Source organism: Urocitellus parryii, chromosome 4, assembly GCF_045843805.1.
Source record: "Urocitellus parryii isolate mUroPar1 chromosome 4, mUroPar1.hap1, whole genome shotgun sequence".
Taxonomy (NCBI): Eukaryota; Metazoa; Chordata; class Mammalia; order Rodentia; family Sciuridae; genus Urocitellus; species Urocitellus parryii.
The window spans coordinates 168,302,735-168,321,084 of NC_135534.1; the positions used below are offsets into that span (position 1 = coordinate 168,302,735).

The window sequence follows — 18,350 nt, forward strand, 5'->3', positions numbered from 1 at the left end:
GTGATACTCATCGAGTATGGAAGAGACACCAGGTTAGAGACCATAGGAAGTGATGTGCTTCTATCACTGATAGATTGGCATAAACCACCACAAAGAGATGAGCGGAAGTCTAGTTCCTTCATGTTTTCCCTGTTAAAGAGGTGATTGAAAACAACAACCCAACCCAAGCAGTGTAATCTAATGAGATGTTAAAAATAGGAAGAAAGAAAATTCAGGGAGGATAGCCAAAATGGTTGGTTATAACATAGGGAAGAGTTTTGTATGGATACTTAGTTTCTTTTAAAATTCTATAAGTGTATAAAAAGAAAGTCAGGACTTAACAAAGACACAACAGGGTTTCTAGAAGGCATGAACTAATTTCTTATCAGGTTTATTATGGTTGGTGACATTCATAATGCAAACTTGGGAAGAGCTTTGGGAAGCTTTCTTAGTTGAACAATAGAAATGGTTACCAACAGGTCAGCCAAGAAGGTGCTGTCATTGGGAGAACTCTAAAGGAAACAAGATTGAAGGACCATTGGGAACAATCTTGAAAAACTTCACAGATGTGCAAATGAAGTTCTCTTTATTATGTAATTACTAATGCTGAACTGTCCCTGGATTTTTTAAAGATGGGACACAGAAAAGATTTGCTGAAATTCAAACAGTACTTTGCTGGAATCAAAGTGGAAGGATTTCAGATATTGTGGAGTTTCAGTAGGTTCTACCAGAGGATGCTGCAGAATTTCTATGCCTGGAGATCTGTGAGAGGAGAACAGATTTTCAATGGGAATGTCACTGACATGGCCTGGGAGGTAGAAGGAATGGATTAAGAAATCTCTCAAAGCTCCTCCCATTCATCCTGAATCTAAGACTCTGGGTCCTAAGAAATGAGAAAATACTCAGGGAAGAAAAAATTGACAACCTAAGGAGAAGGAATGACTCTAGATGAGTGTTTCTTAGTCTACTTTTTTTCCCCATTATTTTTCTACTGAGGAACTTTTTTGGCATTTTACTCTTACTCATGTCCTCCCACCCCTTATTCCATCCTTCATAAGATTTTAATACCACATAAATACTTCGTATCTGATTATGTGCTGTGGTACTTTGGAGGGCTACAACATATTATAAGATCTAAGATTCTCTCTCCGAGAAACATTTGGAAATCCCTCTTAACAAGAAGGTTCTCTGAATAAACCATGGGTCTGAGTGGGAAGTCACTAAGGATAGGAAGATACAATGTTACATGTATTTCAACTCTGGCTATATGACCATACAAATTCTCATCAGCCAGCATGCCCACATATTGCCCACACAGGCAACTGTCCTGTTTCTCTTCCTTCTGTTAAATGGAAAGATATGAATCCTTTGCCACTGGTATATCATCTAACTGCAGTGAGTACTCTCTTTGGGGATCATGGACTCTGGTTATTAAGAAATGGATGCTTACATGTATAGCTTCACCCTCTATAAAAACTAGGCTTAGTGAACTTCAGAGCTTAATAATGAATCATAGACATTGATAATGGTTGGACCAGATAGATAGTACTTGCAGCCACTGATCCTTCTTAATATTATGAAGAGATGTTAGACATGTGCTTCCTGATGTGATGCAATAGGAAGAAACAACCTGACTTACATAGTATTCTTGCAAAAAAAAAAAAAAAAAGAGCATAATGAGGAAACAATCAGGAAACCAACCAAACAAAATCCTCCAGATTGTGGGACTTCCAGGAGTAAAGTGGCTCAAATTCTTTAATAATGTCAGTCAGCTGGGTACAGTGGTGCATGCCTGCAATCTCAGCAAGTTGCAAGGCTGGCATGGGAGAATCACAATTTCAAGGTCAGTCTCAGCAATTTAACAAGACCCCGTCTCAACATAAAAAGATTTTAAATATGAACTGAGGATTTTGTTCAGTGGTAAAGTGTCCCTGGGTTCAACACCCAGTAGGAAAAATGATAATAATGATCATAATGATGATGATGTCAGAGTCATGAACTGATGGACACACTGCACCATGTACACATAACACAACACAGTGCCCCACAAACACACCTCACCACACGTATACACAAAAGGGAAACTCTAGTCCATTATCTAAAGAGAAAAGCAATAAAAGGCAAAGTGTTATTCTTGATTGAATCCTAGATTTAAAAAAATAAACTATAAAGAATATTTTGAGTCAATTGAAGAATTTCAAACAGGGATTGTGTTGATGTTCAGTTTCTTGGAGGTGATAATGACACTGAAGATGATCAGGGCAAGGGTCATATTAAGAGGAGCTTGATGAAGTATCTTAAAGTTTTATGATGTCTACATCTTATTTTCAAATGATTGAGCACTCAGAACATGTATTTATGGTAAGAAAGAAAATGGAGCAAAATGTTAATTGATACACTTAAGGGCATAAGGATGGACACTCATTATAATCTTTTAACTTTGAAATTTTCACTCCCCCTACTCCCACTCAAGTGGGAAAACAAGGAGGAGAGGGGACCAGGTTGGGAGAAAGAAGCAGGGTTGCCTGTCTCTGACCCAGAGGAATGGAGAAATCTGGAGCCTTCCAGAAGCTCAGATTCTCTATTTGCAGTAAGAGATTTGTGGAAGACAAAATCAGGCCAAAGAGTTAAATTTTTTTTTCTATGAAGACTTTCCTTAGAATTTGCCAAACAAAGTTCTGTGGGAATAGGAACATCCTGTAATTAAAAAATACAAGAGCAGTTTTCTAGAATTTACTCTAGAAGAGTTGATTAGTGCAATTAGCAACATAGCCATGAGGAGAATGTTTCAAGAAGTACAAAAAATGTTTGGATGTTTAAGTTTATTTCATACAGTTAGTAGACAACAACTTTATTAATGACAAATGTCTTCAGATTCTAGCCTTCCATTTGATTAAGCATCATTGAAATGCAGGAACATGTTCAACTTTCTAAATGCAAACATCCTGTGGTTTTCCATGGTACAAAAAATCTCAAGGGCATGGGCTCCATTTCTTTGTCCCACCATCCTGCATTCCCAGGTGGTATTGCATATTACACATTTCAGGAATTAGGGGCTCTTGTTTCCTCTGTATCCTTAAGACAGTTTCCCTCCACCCCAGTCAAAAGTTAGGATGAGAAAAATTCTTGCCTATCTTGGCCTCTCCAAGTTACTTAAGAGAAAAAAGAAAGCTTATTGTTGACCAGCGTGAACAACATGGAGAGAGGTAGCAGCGTTTGGGTTCCATGAGACAATGTGTATAAGATAGGAAGCAAGGATCTGTCCACGTGGTTGGGTCAGTGTCGAAGGCCACTGTGCACACAGTCAGCCCTTTCTTGGTTTGGACAGAGATTTCATGCCCTCTAGGCTTTCGTGATAGCCACAAATGATGTTAACACATTATGTATAATAAAAGAAATCCAGAGTCGCTCATTTCTCTTTTAATTGTTATTATATTAAGTGTGCTAATACATTCTTATCTACTTCCCTCCACCAACAGATAATTCATTACACTCAAATATCACTGGAAGTATTATTACCCCCTCGTCACAGGCTGGGCTGACAGGACCCCGGTTTTTGTGAATGAATCAGAGAAGTCAACATTTCATCAATTACAACTATGTTAGGTTTCAAAAGGCAGGGCACAGTGCAGACTGTGTTATTCTGTCTACTGAAAGAGAAAAATTGGGGAGAAAATGGAATAATGAAGTTAGCTCCAGCTCTACTGCCACCTTGGTAACTGGGTACAATCAATGGGACTTTCCAGAAGTTAATTTTGTGCCATAACATAACATGGCAGAGGAGAAAGACTGGTTGAGTTTCAAGCTCAGAGAGCCAGTAAGTAAGGTGACAAATCAACAGAGAAGGGTGTATCATTGACATACACCAAATAACCAATTGTCCAGCCAGGACTCCCTGCTCTTTACAGAACAAACACCGCACTAATGTGGCTCAGGGATCTTACTGACCATTCTTGGTCATTTGTAACTTTCTTTTATTTCTCTTTTCTGGGAAACAGGAAAGAATATCAATAGAGGAGAGTCAAGGAATGATGCTTACTAAAAAAAAAAAAAAAGTACATTCTGATCAGGGCAAACTGGTAACTTGTTAGCTTTCTGCGAGTGGCCAGTCTCTTCCCTGGAGTTAGATTGTGAAGACCCTGTTTGGAACAGAGACAAGCCAGGCCCTGGAGTGGTCCCTGATAGAACTGCTTCTTAGGGAAATGGCATGGAAGCTGCCAGATGGGCTTCAGATCTCACAGCTCCACAGCCCTGCAGAATGTGAAGCCACAGGATCCGAGACCCAAAAGGAAGGCTTGTTATAGAAAAACTTGCTGTGTATCCAAAGTTCCCAAATTCACTTGGTACTTAGAAAGCAAATGACTGAAAAGTCAACCGGCTGACAAGACAGGTAAGTGGAAAGGTCCTAATAAACATCTCAGTCTTAAAACCTGAATTCCAGTAAAGCTGAGGCGGCAGGTCACTGGCAGAACCATGACATGCACGGAAGCGCAGAGGCCCCTCCTGGACGATTCCTGAGCCGGAAGGGTCAAGGGCTGGTCCTTCTTCCATGTTGTGGTCTTCTGGTCCACAGGTCTGGTCTAGCAGCACTCAGAGGGTTAAGAGCACATGAAGTGAGTGGGGAACGTGTCTCTCGGGGGTCACTGATGGACTCCACCTCTTCTGCTCCGGGAAGTAGGTGCACCGTTTCATCCAGGGAGGTCCACTTTCTGTCCACCTGGGGCTCCAGGAGGAAACGGCTTTCCTTTCTTCCGAAGGACGAGATGGAGCATTAGTGACACATCCTGCTCGTCATCTCTTTCTGGAAAGCAAGGAGAGAAGGATGGTTAGAAGGAACTATAAGCACAGCAATGATGGGATGAGGATTCTGAAGGCACTCTCAGGACCTGCAGGTTGCAAGCATGGCCCATGAATAAGGTTCAGCATGAGGATGTGTTCCATTCAGTCCACAGGCTTATTTATTTATGTATTTTCTTTAATTAAGGTACTGTTTAAAGAGTTTTACTGTCTTGCCAAAAATCCATGTTGCTTGCTTTTTCTGAAACTTTGTAAGATCTGGAGCCACTGAGCAGCTGGAGTTGAAGAATGGCTGTCCTCTTCAGACAGACAAAATGCTCTCCAGATTGTCCCAGTCCCCCCCCACACACTCTCAGTTGTGTCCCCAAGGGAAGTATCACTTGCCAACCAATATGATAAGTGGATTTGGACAGCTATTGTTAGAGAACAACTTCTCTTTAGCTAAGTTTCAGTCAAAGTTGGGAAAATGAATAATTTCAATATGTAAAAGTCAATAAAAAGCAGGAGGGAGGACATTCTTCATGGAAATGAAGACTGTACCAAAAGTTTCTGACGTGCAGGCACCTGATATTCACCCATAGACATCATGTACCTGGCCTTTGCGGGCATTCACGGATCCCAAATGTGCCATCCTTTCTCTTCCTCTGGGATTCTGCATGGGCTGAACCCCTTGCCTATGACCAGTTCCTGCCACATCCCACCTACCCCTCTTTAACTTGGTTAATTGACATTCATTTTCCCAACTCAGAAAAGATGACGTCCACCTTCCTGAAAGAACTTCTGGCACTCGATACCAACCACAGTGGAAACATCCATTCCCTCCACCTGTGCACACCTGGTCCTGGCATAGGGTGTACTGTTTGGAACCTTTGTGAGTGTGTGTGGGTGCTGGGCATGTCTGTGGGCCCTACTGGACTGCACATTACTAAGGGTCCAGAAGAGGAAACACTTCTCATATTACAACACATGCTTCAACCTTTGTATCCCCCACTCCCAGCACAAGACTGGGCACCGGCTAGGGACTCCTCTTTCATCTCCAAGGATAGTGTGGGTAGCAAGCTGAAAATGAGCTCTGTGCCATTCAACATTTCAGGAGGACAAGGACAATGTTATTTTAATTAGATGTGTGAGTTGTTTCCAAGTTGCATCCAATCACCTTGGCCTACAAAGCAGGCAACATCTGAATCAAAGGAGCTCGACATGGAAGGGCCCAGGTGCTCAGAGAGAGTTATGTTCTAAAACCATACAAATGTGTTGGTTAAAGAAACAATATACAGTGAAGAATCTAGGCACTTTTGCATCCCTATAATACTATTAAATATGGAAAATGACATACAAATGCATATATTGAAAAATTAAGCAACCATTTACTTATACATATTACTCATATTGCGTAGATGCCTGGGAGACAAGACTGCTGTATTCATGGAGCTGCAATCCATTGAGGAGAAAGAGGTGTGGATCACAAGCCAAAGCACCATTTCATCAATGTAAGAATTTATCAGAGGAGAGGCTATGAAGCACAGAGCTACCAAGCTCACATGGATTTCAGTCCTATTTCTGTCACACACTGCCCACCCATGTGATCTCCCCAAACCTCCAGATCTTAATGCCTAGTTTTAGGCACACTTTCTCTAACCCCATATTCCCCTCTTCCACCCTTTCATAGCACCCGTCTTCACAATTGGACTCATCTATTATTTTCCTTCCTCCTCCTGGATTCATCCTTTGTAAAATCCTGTGGATCTGAGAGAGAAGGGTTGTGCCTGTTGTTTGCTGTTGCATTCCCAGAGCTTGGCAATATTTTGTTTGATCAAGGAGTGAACAGGTCTTCTATGTCCTCATCCGTAATGCAGAGAGTGATACTGACTTGAAAAGGTCACAGCAAGGTCAAGTGTATTAACATATGCTCAAAATACCTTAATTCTTTTTCTGATCTCTTCCTACAGAAAGATGTGGTTCAGAAGCATGAACATGGAGGCAGTCTTTCTTGCTGTGGGGAGGAGGCCTTGGAGACTTTGATTACCACTAGAGAGATGCAAACTTTAGAAGGGAGGACCAATGGGGGTGGAGAGATGATACCTGACTAGGTATCTGGTGTTGCTATGATTGAAGCAGAGGGAGCTGTGACCAAAGCAGGATGTGGATAGGTGAGTGCATAACTGTGCAAAAGAAGAACCCATGCTTCTGGTGAGAGGAATAGATAAACACCATGGCAACTCTGCAACAAACTTGCTGTTCCTTTTTAAGAGGCTCTTGTGGTTTTTTGTTTGTTTGTTTGTTTTTTGAGAAATAGGGCCTCACTAAGTTTCTAGGTTGGCCTCAAACTTATGATCCCTCCTGCCTCTGCCTCCCAAGTCTCTGGGATTATAGGCATGTGCCACCCCACTTGGCAACTGAATTGAAATGTCAGGTGTGTTAACTTTTGATGAAAGAGACAGGAAAAATGAGGTGGGAATGTAACAAGGGTATGTGTGTACATTTGAAAGAAAAATAAAGGAAGATAGTAAATATGGGATGGAAACAATTTTAGCTTTATATCAAATATTATAATTATTTGCAACAGGTTAGCACTTTCAGAAAGAAAGAAACTAGTGTTTGTTAAATACCCATAAAGTGCCAGGTGCTTTGGGGTGGTTATGTCTTTGCATCTGTATAACCTTAAGAATGAATTATGATCTTCATTTGGCAGAAGAGTCCTGGTCTCTGGGCAGGATGATTTGCTGAAGATAAATAGGAAAACTGCAGAGACGAAACAGGAGCAGTTGCATCCATTAAACAGAGGCATCTGCGTATCAGTCCCAGTGTCTGCTGTTCCGCAGGTGTTATGTCACATAACCCTGACCCTGACACATGAAAGATGTGCCATCTCTATGGAATTATGAGGAGGCAAGTTCAGGGAAGGAAAGTAAATTATCAAAGTCACGCAGAATATGGCAGGTGTGGGATTTAAATTTAGGCCTATCTGGCTGCAAAGGTCAGCTCTTTCTACTATGCAATTTTAGTTTAAAGTTTTTCAGACATTCTTAGAAATATGCATTCAAGAGCTGTTGATGTATAAATTAATGACAGGTAGCTGTAAACCATTTTCTGAATTTTCAAGATGCCAGAAATATTTTTTTTCTCCACCTGGACTTATGCCAATTTGAATCATAAACTGCAATGAAGAAATACTAAAACAATTGTGCCACTGAAAAACTGTGGATACTAAAAATATGAAAGTATTATTTTTCTTTTTTAAAGATGGGTGAGGGTGAACAGTTTCAGAGAGGATCTAGACTTATCCAAGGTCACTGAGTTAGTTTGTGAAAACTTAGGATTGAGGCTTTCCTCACAGTGTGCTGCCTCAACATGAAGAAAAAATAAATAAATAAAAACAAAACCCTGTTTCCTGGGATGGCTGTTAAACTTTACAGGGAAAGAATGGTGGGAACGGCAGATCAGAAACTTGACATTTCAATTGGACCCCCTTCAAAAATCTACAAGTCCCCAAGTTGTATGCTAGCACTTGTCCACTGGATGGCGCCAATCCGCCGTTTAAAGAAAGCTCGTCTGCGGTGTGGGCTGCGGGGGCGGGGGAATCCAGCGGCCGTCCCCATCAGAGCCCTCCCGCAGGCATCCAGCAGGGCCAAACACATTCCTTCCTCCAGGGGACAGTGGTTCAAACTACTTCTAAGTAGAGTGCTAAAACGATTTTGCCATTGTTGGAGTCAGGGACGCCAGAAGTATTAAGACAGACCACTGAAAGAATTCCAAAAGGTGCTTTTGATTTCCGCAGATGATGAGAATTTTCGGAGAAATGTTCATAGAGCCTTACTCGACTAGTATATCAAGATTTTTTTTTTCTTTTAAACACCAGTTTCTTTCTTTTTTTTTTTTTTTTAATGTGTCCAGGAATAAAGCAGAGGTTTGGTTGAGCCACTCAGTATGGTTTGGTACCTGGTTCTCCACTGCCAACAGCTTGACAAAGGCTGTGGGTAGCCAGGTCCCTCCACCCTCTGCTGACCTGCTAATCCCCACCATTCACCACCCCAGCCAGGCCAATGGGGCTTCTAGCAGTTTCTGGGAGGCTGTTTCTTCTCCCTGGTAAATCCTTTCTGCTTTTCTATGCCTGGCAAATGTTCATATTCTTCAAGTTTCAACTTCAGCTCCCAGAAAGCAACTAATGCCCCTTGTGGGTTGCCCCAAGGCCTTGCTCACATGCCTTACATCACTTTCTATTAGAGTGGGAATTCATTTCATTTTTGCCTCAGTCCTAGAAAACTCTTAAAACTCTTTGTTTTATATTAATGTATGATGAGGGATATTTCTTTCCAAGTCACCTGCAGCATAGATGGTTTGAGGGATCCAGCTATTTTAGGGACAAAATAGAAATTATGGGTCTAACATGAGTTTTTTTTTTTTTCCTGTCTAAATGTAATTATGCACGTTTTCTATTTCTGATGTTTTGAGTTTTGCATAGTCTCTGCATTTTTATTTTAATACTCATACTTTTTTCTAAAAAAACAAGTTATAGTAATTTAGAGAGAAATGAACAGGGAAGTAGGTGCAGACTCCAGATTGAATCATATTTGGTTTTAGAAATGAAGTTACAGTGACCTTTGCCCCTAGCTTTTGTGGGGAACTTCTTCAATGTATATAACCTCTTTTTAAATTGAAACCGTTCTCCATTTGTTAGCCATTTCAAGAAGTCTTGGTATCCACAGACCAAACTTCCAGGAACTCTATGAGTCAGATGTTACTCTTATCTCTCAGCTTACCTATTTTTATAACTAAAGCAGAATAAATGGTCAAAAGAAATGCAATCACTTGAATGAACAATTTCTGACCCAGTCAAGACTACAAAGAAGACAACTCTTAACTCCTATTTTACAGCACTATGCCATTGCACATTTTAGCAATCTATTTTTTTACATAAAATGCATATAGAAAAAATATTTACTAGGTGTTGGCCATCATGCCAGCATAACAATTTCAATAGGTTGACTTTAAGCATTATGAAACAGGTTCTGAAAAACTGACATCACCATAGTAGACTCAGAGACCACTGCTCAGGCAGGGAGGAAACAGGGACATCATCTAGTCCAATGCCTTCACTTTAGAGATGCAGAAACTCAGATTGTCAGAGAGCAAGTGTCCTCCCCACTCTGTGGATCTGGAAGAGGAAACCTGTGTCAAGGAGTCCTCAGACTGGGCTTGGTATGCTTCAGTTAAAACCCAGTGTCACAGGATGGCACCCCTTAGCCTAAACTGCTGTCAGGGCTCTCCACGACTTTCCTGTTAATTCCCAACTGCAGCATCCACTGCATTTCCTGAGCGGGGCTCCTCCTACCCAGCCTCACCTCTGCACTCCCCATCACTCCTCCTCTCTTGACGCACCCATAGCCATTCTCCTACGGATGCTTTCACTTGTGCCTTTCTTCCCAGAACATCCTTCTCTCAACTCCATCACCCTTCAGTTCTCTCAGTCTGTTGTCACCTCCTCAGGGACATCTCTTACCCTACGTCACTCCCCTACCATCTGCAATAGGTCTCAGATGCTCCTTGTCCAGTTTCCCTTCATGCTTGTAGCACCTTCCAAATCATTCTGTGACCATTTATTACTTTTGTTCTAGCATGAGGCTACTCTCAAAGAGATGGATCAGATCTCATTTTCGCTTGAACCTTGGTACAAAGCACATATCAGGTGCTTTGAAAATATTTATTAGACTAAAATTAATTGAAAAGCAATAATCAGGCCAAATAACATGAGAAGCGGGGGGGGGGGGGGTGTGCAACATGCACTGAGTACCTCCCAAGGTAGAGGGATTTACACTTAACTCTGTGCACTTCTTTCTCACCCTACTGACAAACTAATTTACAGATGAGGAGTCACAGGCTCAGAGAATTGGAATATTGAGTCTCTTTCCCAAGCTCACCTAATTTGTAAGTACAAGAATAAGGACCTGAACCCAGACTTTGTTGACTCCAAAACAAGCAAACAAATAAAAACCATGCTGTTCTCACTACTTGGTGGGGGGAGGAATAGTATCTTAATATATATATATATATGAATAAAAGTGCTACAACAACAGCATCTTGAGACCCATGTCTTCCTTTTGTTCACCCACTTTCTACTAATTCTCGGAAACAATAAGGAGAAAATGAATATTCCAATAAAGAAGTAACTGAGGAAGAAAGTTCAGAGACAAAAAGAAGGTGGGTGTCAAAAGGTCAGCAGGGGTTGAGAGAAGCTTCGAGACCTGACTTTTATGTACTATGTACTTGAGCTCCTCCCCTCATCAGCCCCCTCCCCTCACTAAAAATCTCATGCTTAAAATAGGTAGTGAAAAGTATACAACATAATGCTAGATTTGGATCTAATAGAGAAGCAAGTTGCCTGTCGGCTAACATGGTGCACTGGGTACAGGACACACATTCTATCTATATCTGTATCTGTATCTCTATTTCAAAGAAAAAGGAGACAGAAAACAGGAGAGCTTCACTGCCCGGAGCACTTTCCCAATCAACACATTTTAAGGGTTATGCAAGATGATGGCTGCTCAAAAACAGTGAAATTGAGTCCACCAGTAAAAGCTGTGGAGGCAGCAGCCCAACCTCTGGGGATCCCTTCCCAGACCCCATGCTGGAGTCTGGCCTCCTCTCTTCTCCCCTCCTCACCTCTGTTCTCCTCAGGCCCATGCTCCACTAGAAAGAGATGGATCTAGAATGGGCTTGCACAGAAGCTCAGGGTGGACATTTCTGCTGGGCTGGATGTATATCACCAACATCCTATAACTGGGAAGGTTAGGCACTTTGTCTGTAGAGGCCAGGTCAGAAAGATGGTGTTAGGTGGTGCCTTTCACCTTACATTCAGACTCTCCATACGTATTCATATTATATCCATTTGTTTCTTGAACTATGAGCTATGTTTTTCCCCTCTTCCAGAAGTGTATGGAATAAAAATGTTGGCCATCTCAAAAATCCCATTTCTCCCACAGGGGTCCCCCTTTCCTCCATTCTGAAGAGCTGTGCTGGTGAGTTCTTTGCCAAGGTTTCACCCATCCTCCCTGCCCACCCTCTCTCCTGCCAACACCCATCTCTCCCTCAGGCCAGATTTCTACACTCAAATTCACATGGGTATTTTGCTCTTTTCTCCATCTCCAGATCTAACCCCTTATGCAAAAGCAAGTCCTTTGGTCCTGGCAGTGTTCTTGAAGGAGTGATGAGGAAGAGAACTAAGAAATGTGGATTGGCATCAGCAAGGAATGCTGGGGAACTCGGCTGGTCTGGGATAATTCCTGTCAGTAGACAGCAGCAAGGATCAGTGAGGTTCCTTCTGCCATCATGGCCCCAGGAGAGGCACGGTGATGCTGATGTCAAGGGTATTCCAGCATTGGGCCAGCATGATCTGAGGGACTGTGAAATCAGAAGAAGTAGCTACAAAAATAAAAATCAACTGATCTCTCTTCCTCTAGCAGAAGGACTCAGAAGTTCCCATGACAACGCACTGCCATGCAATGATACCAGTGTGTGGCCCAGGTGGAGAAGATGACTCTAAACCCTGCTGGTATCTTCAACAGTGCTGCCTAGGAAGATGAGGCTGAAGATACAAAGAGGCTTAAACTGGTCCTTACATCTCCATCTCGTCCCAGATAAAGTACCAGCAACTTCATGTGACCTTTATAATTTTAGGACCTGCCTCCCTCCCTTGGGCAGCCCAGCACCCAACCAGCTTCTATATGTTTCTGTACTGTTCTGCATGGAGTGACCAGAACACTCCAGCTCACACTTTTATGTCTATAAAGCCACCTAGCAATTTCAAGGAAGGGCACAGGACTCTAGTGTGAGGAAAGAGAAAGAAAAGCCCAGTAGCTGGTGGCTAAGGACATAGCCTGGCAGCTGGCCCTCCCTCAGACAGGGGCACAGTGCATTGCAAGGGAGATCCAGGACAATTATCAGGCTGTTTGCTGTAGGGAAATCCCTAGAAAAACAAAAGAAGGAAAAAAGTTAAGAAAAACAAACAAGCAAAATATAAAACATCCCAAACAACTCTTTGCCCGTTCCCTGTGGGGAAGCTGGAACTGTTGACGGGTAGAGATGGTCTTTGAGCAGCTCTCTTGTGGCCTTGGGGCTCAGGGAAGCTTTGTCACAGGGCCACAGCTGTCCAGATTACGATGACTTCCACTCTCAGTGGTGAGGGATTCCCCTCTCGTTTTCTAGAATCCAAATAGCTTCATGAATCGGAGGTGGTAATGCTGGCCTTCTAAATACCTTGACAATTCCAGGGACAGGGATCTTCCCACCCCAACTCTTGTGAATGTGCAGGGAACCCCACCGGTGGGGCCTCCTGGGCAGGACCTTCTAAGGAGTCTTCAGTTCCATCTGGGCAGTGTGAGGATGCAGCCTGGCTACACAGAATGCTCTCCTGGACCATTCCTAGCTGCTTCCCAGGATCCCGTGGGGGGAATGCTGCAGGTGGGGAGCTCTGTGTGCCGCCAGGGAGAATCTTCATGTCCCACACTCGCCCTGGACTCAGAGCTCTTCACTGTGGCCCCGGGGCCTCTGAAGCAAGGAGCATCTAGCTCCTCTGCAGCTGTCAAGAGGGCAGGGCCTCTCAGCTGGAAGCTTCTGTTCCGAGGACGCCAAACTGACCATCGAGTAAAGAGCACATTCCTTGCCAGGGGTCAGGAATGAGGCCTTAACATTATTTTCAAAACTATTTTTGTCATGTAGTTGTCATTTGACAGGAACTGAGAAAGAATTCCAGTAGGAGACTGACCGTAGTGACCCTAAATTGTTGGAACAAGGCCTTATACATACGTACATACATACATACCTACGTGTGTGCACACACACATTTAAAAGTTGCTTGATACATGGCTGGATGGAAGGACGAATAAAGTAGTAGCAGGCCACAGGAGAGTGAGCAAGATACAGCCATGATAACAGAACCCTAACTGATAAACAGAAGTGTCTTCCTCTCCTCATAGAGAACTATCATTCCCTGTGTCTCTCCTGTGTGCCAGGCACTGTGTTTGGTGTCGCACACTCATTATTCTTCTAATCAGTCCTTAGAGCAGTCCTGGGTGGCAAGAGGTCTTGTCCTTACTCTAGAGAGGGGGATCTGAGGGTAAGCACCTTGGCCAAGGTCACATAAGTAGTCATTAGGGTCACCAGGATTGAAACTTGCCCATCCGTATCCCATGACATCCTGCTGAACACCTTCATTTGTATCTTCACATCTCTCAGCTGGGTGTCTGAGCCAGCAGCCCTGCCACACCCACACGGGCCACAGACATGGGGAGGTGCAAGCAGTAATGGGGACATGCTGCAGGGAGGTCCACAGGCAGGGATACTGTCTTTCCTCGCTTGCTAGCGAGGAAAGTCTGAACTTGAAAAGGAAGGCAGGGCGGCCAGATTTAAAAAAAAAAAAAAAAAATTAAAGTTCTCCAAACTCTATAAATAAATGTGAGCTCCAGCTAGCACATAGGAAATGAAAATGTTCTTTCTGCTGTCTTTTAGGAATGTGGGTGACAAATAAGCCAAATGAAATAAAAATAGAAACACTCCAGGCCAGACCTCCCTAAACTGGAAAGAACAATATTTATTTGATTAATTCTGTTCCTAAACAGAAGCCCACATTACTGACACGGAGGGTGTTTCCACAATGTGTGTGTGTGTGTGTGTGTGTGTGTGTGTGTGTGTGTGTGCGCGCGCACATGCACGTGCCAACAAATATGAAGGCTCTCAAGTACATGTATACATGTGAATGGATAAACACATACCCGCCACCCACAGAGAATATTTATCCATACTGGTGTAAGAATCAAACTGCTCTTTTTCCAAACCCTACAAACATTAGAAATAAGTCACCAGAGGTAAACATATCCAGCCTCTGGATTTGCACTGGTTCATAGAAAGGCAGAGCTGCATATTTCTTAAGTCCTCTCATTGAACCAGGAGAGATGAGTGACAGACAGGTGGGGCTGCCTCCGTGCCTGAGGAGAGCCAGAGTGTGAGTCAAAACTGCTCCTCAAAATCCCCTCCCTGGAGCCCTGCAGGGACCTCATGTTTTTGAGCACCCTGACTGGCTCTGCAGATAGACCCACGGTGCCTTGCCATGCTGGTGCCCTGTTACCCCCTGACTAGGACAGTACAGTGGTGCAACATGATTTCTGTAGCCCTCTCTGACTTTCACTGCTGCTCTCTCCCACTAACACCCAGCTGGCCTCATTAGCCCCCTAGGAGGTCTGGGCAGTTATAAGGGTCTAGCCCCTCACTCCCACAATTGCATTCATCAGCACAGCTGGATGGGTGGCTGGCAGAAGCTCCTTGTGCCCTTATTTGGGGATGAGCCACATCTTCTATGAGGAATGGAAGATCTAAACATGGCCCACTACCCACCTGTGCCTGACTCTTTGAAAGCTGGGTGTGGGAGGACAGGGTAAGGAATCCTGACCTTGACTTTCATCAGGGATAGGCGGAGGTGAGGCTACAGGACCAGGCTTTCACCAAATGTCAGACAAGCTAAATGGGCCTAGCTTTAATGATATTTAAGAAGCCCTGAAGAAACATGATTTGTCATTTTGGCGGTTTTCTGAATTTCAGGGCATGGGTCCCTGAAGGAAGAATTTACCTCCCCCTGGGAAAACAAAGAATCCCATAGAAGCTGCCAGCTCTGCTGAACTTCACTGTGGGGCAGAGCTGCCATCACTTCATAAGACCTCTATTGTGTGTCTGATGAAAACATATGGGGAATTTTCATCCTCAGTGAGCCTGGAATTTAGGAAGTTTTGTCATTTCTTAGAAGGCTCATTACTTTGATAGAAACAAAGTATTACTTTGATGAAGTAAATAGACCTGGAATAAACTGGAAATTTTGTTTTAATAAAATCAGATCCATAGATGCTTCTTGACTTGCAATGGGATTATGTCCCGATAAAGCCATCACAAGTTGAAAACAGTGTAAGTCGAAATGCATCTAATACTCTAACCTACCAACCGACCATCCCAGCTGAGCAGCACAGCAGAGTGAGGTCTGTTCCCCCAAGCATTGACATGGCTGATGGGAGCTGAGGCCCATGGCTGCAATCTGGCATCTTGACAGAGCATCTTAGCACATTGCTAGCCTGGGAAAAGGTCAAAACTCAAAATCCAAAGTGTGGTTTCTACTGAATGTGTGTGTTACTTTTGCATTATCATAAAGAAAAAAAATGAAAAATAAAAAGTTGGACCATCATAAATTGAGCTGTTATAAGTTGAGCTGTTGTAGTTATTTGAATACCACCAACTGAAATGTTCTCCAGCTCCCAGAGAGAAAAAAATCGAGGCTCCTCAGAGCTTTAGCAGCTGAATCACGATTTTGTGTCCTACTTCATCACTGACTCTCCTCTCTGTGAGGTGGCCAATGGTGTTCCCCCTGTGGAGAAGCTGAAACTTGGTTTGGTGACTTGCCCAAGGTTATGTGATTAATACTTGGCAGAGAAAGAATCTGAACCAGGACTACCATTCAGATCTTGTCAACAGGCCTTGGAATCCTGTTTTCCCTAATTTATATCAGGGACCAGAAAAGTACAGCTCATGAGACAAATCCAGGCTTTACCTGTTTTCATGTGACCTATAAACTAGGAATGGTGATTGCATTTTCAAACAGTTGAAAAAAAAATAAAAAAAAAATCAAAATGTGCATATCATATGAAATTAAAATTTCAATGTCCATAAACAAACCTTACAGGAACACAGCCACATCCAAGGGCTCTGTATTGTTTGTGAATGCTCCCATACCTCAACAGCAGAGCTCAGGAGTGGTGACGGAGACCATAGGGCTCATATGCCCAAACTTTCAGCACTGGGCCTTCTTCAGAAAATGTTTGCTGAGCCTTGCCTGCACCAGGCCAACACCACAACCAGAGGGGCTCTATAAAGTCCACATGGTTACAAATGGATGCCCACTCTTTCTTTCCAAAATTGATCTGGCAATAAAAAGCCCATTATTTCTCCTATCTCAGGAGACCAGTCATGCCACACCAGTAAGTTCCTACACACCTGAGGCAAGAAAGGAGAGAGCTCAGCATGCCTGCAGTCCTTGACAGGTAGATGCCTAAGGCTTCAGAGGAGGGGGGAGGGGCAAGTCCTTTTATTTCCTTATTCTCAGACTCATGAATATGAACCACGAAAATGGTATGAGCTGTACCTTTAAGAAATCTGCCTACCAGGCTAAAGTGATTTGTACCTAGTGGAGTTCCTTATTCATTTGTTCTTCTGATATCTTACTATGAGAAAGGAATTTTAGAATTTTTAGCAATAGGGAACATTATGGGCTATTGTGATTATTCTGTGTTTTACTCTCCATAGAAAAGGGAAATTGCCTAATGTATTGGTAGGTAGCAGTTTGTAGCAGCACTACCTCAGTTCAAAAGAAATAAAAGATGTCCTTTTTCTTTGCATACTTTTGGTTCCCAGTTCTGGCCTCAATTGTATCTCCTAAGACCTGCTCATATGTGAGAAACAGCAACAATAAAAATAAAAATTACAGGCCTCAAGAAGGAAAGATCTAGAGCTGGATCGTAGTAATGGTTGCACAACAAGGTTAGTAAAATTAATACCACTGACCTGTGCATGTTACATAGTTGATAAATTTTATCTTATATATATTTTATCACAATTAAAAAACATTTTGAAAGCTTCATAACTATCGATTTTGGAAAAAAATAAATCTTCAAAAAGGAGGATTTTTATATACAATTCCATTAGCAAAAAGTTTTTTTAAAAGTTCTCAGAGAAGGGGTTTTGGAAGATATGAAGACTTATTGGGGAAAAAATTGAACACTACTGTGTGTTCGCATATATGCTTGTGAGAATATGTACCAGAAAATATCCATTTCCAACTAATTTAATTCCCTCTGTTCCTGCTGCCTGTCTTGGAATTAAAAATGTTTTCTAAAACTCTTCCATTTAGAATGATCTCTATCAGTGCAAAATGCCAAGTACCCTTTCACCAGCAACAGAAACCAAAATAGAATAACTATGTTTGAGAACTGCTTAGAACTGCGCCATCATACACCAGTGACACCACAGGCAACCAGCACAATCCCTGAGCACTTCCTGAGAGTCCCCTGTAGTGCACAGAGGAAGGCTGTTAAAGAGTGAGTTCCAAAGAAAGAAAAAAACCACAATAGAAACCTTAAGCTGAAAATGGAGTTCAGCCATGGGCAGGAGTGCCAACCTTAATGAGAAGTCTTCATCTTTAATCACTGGGCTGTAAAGCTAAAGCTGAATGTGCATGTGGTCAAACATCATAACCATTTCCCATCAATTTGCCAAGTTTTCCAAAGGTCCATAGGTTAAAACCTCTCAGCGTGTGCTGCGAGCACCCTGATGCTTTCCACCAGCTCCTCAGAGCTCGGGGGTGTGGGGTTGGTTCTGAAGACTCTTCTGTGTGGAGCGCACACAATAACAACAGCTGCTCACAGCCCGGGCCTGGCAGCGACGGGGTCAACACTCTCAATGCCAACTGGCAGTGACACTGGTCTTGTCAAGTGAAGCTGATGACAAAGGAACAGCCATGCTCTGTATCCCTTGGTCTCTTCAGC

At 42.8% G+C, this 18,350-nt stretch overlaps 1 protein-coding gene across 2 annotated transcripts in view; it reads right to left on the reverse strand.

The window, feature by feature from the left end:
- Positions 1-3,208: 3,208 nt before the first annotated feature.
- The window catches only part of Mob3b (MOB kinase activator 3B), a 187,682-nt gene continuing 172,540 nt past the window's right edge, over positions 3,209-18,350 (reverse strand). For both annotated transcript variants that reach the window (XM_026387906.2, XM_077797891.1), the window contains exon 4: positions 3,209-4,780. In XM_026387906.2, coding sequence (XP_026243691.1) covers positions 4,751-4,780 — 30 coding nt within the window. In that variant the 3' untranslated portion in view covers positions 3,209-4,750. The remainder of the gene's footprint in view (positions 4,781-18,350) is intronic.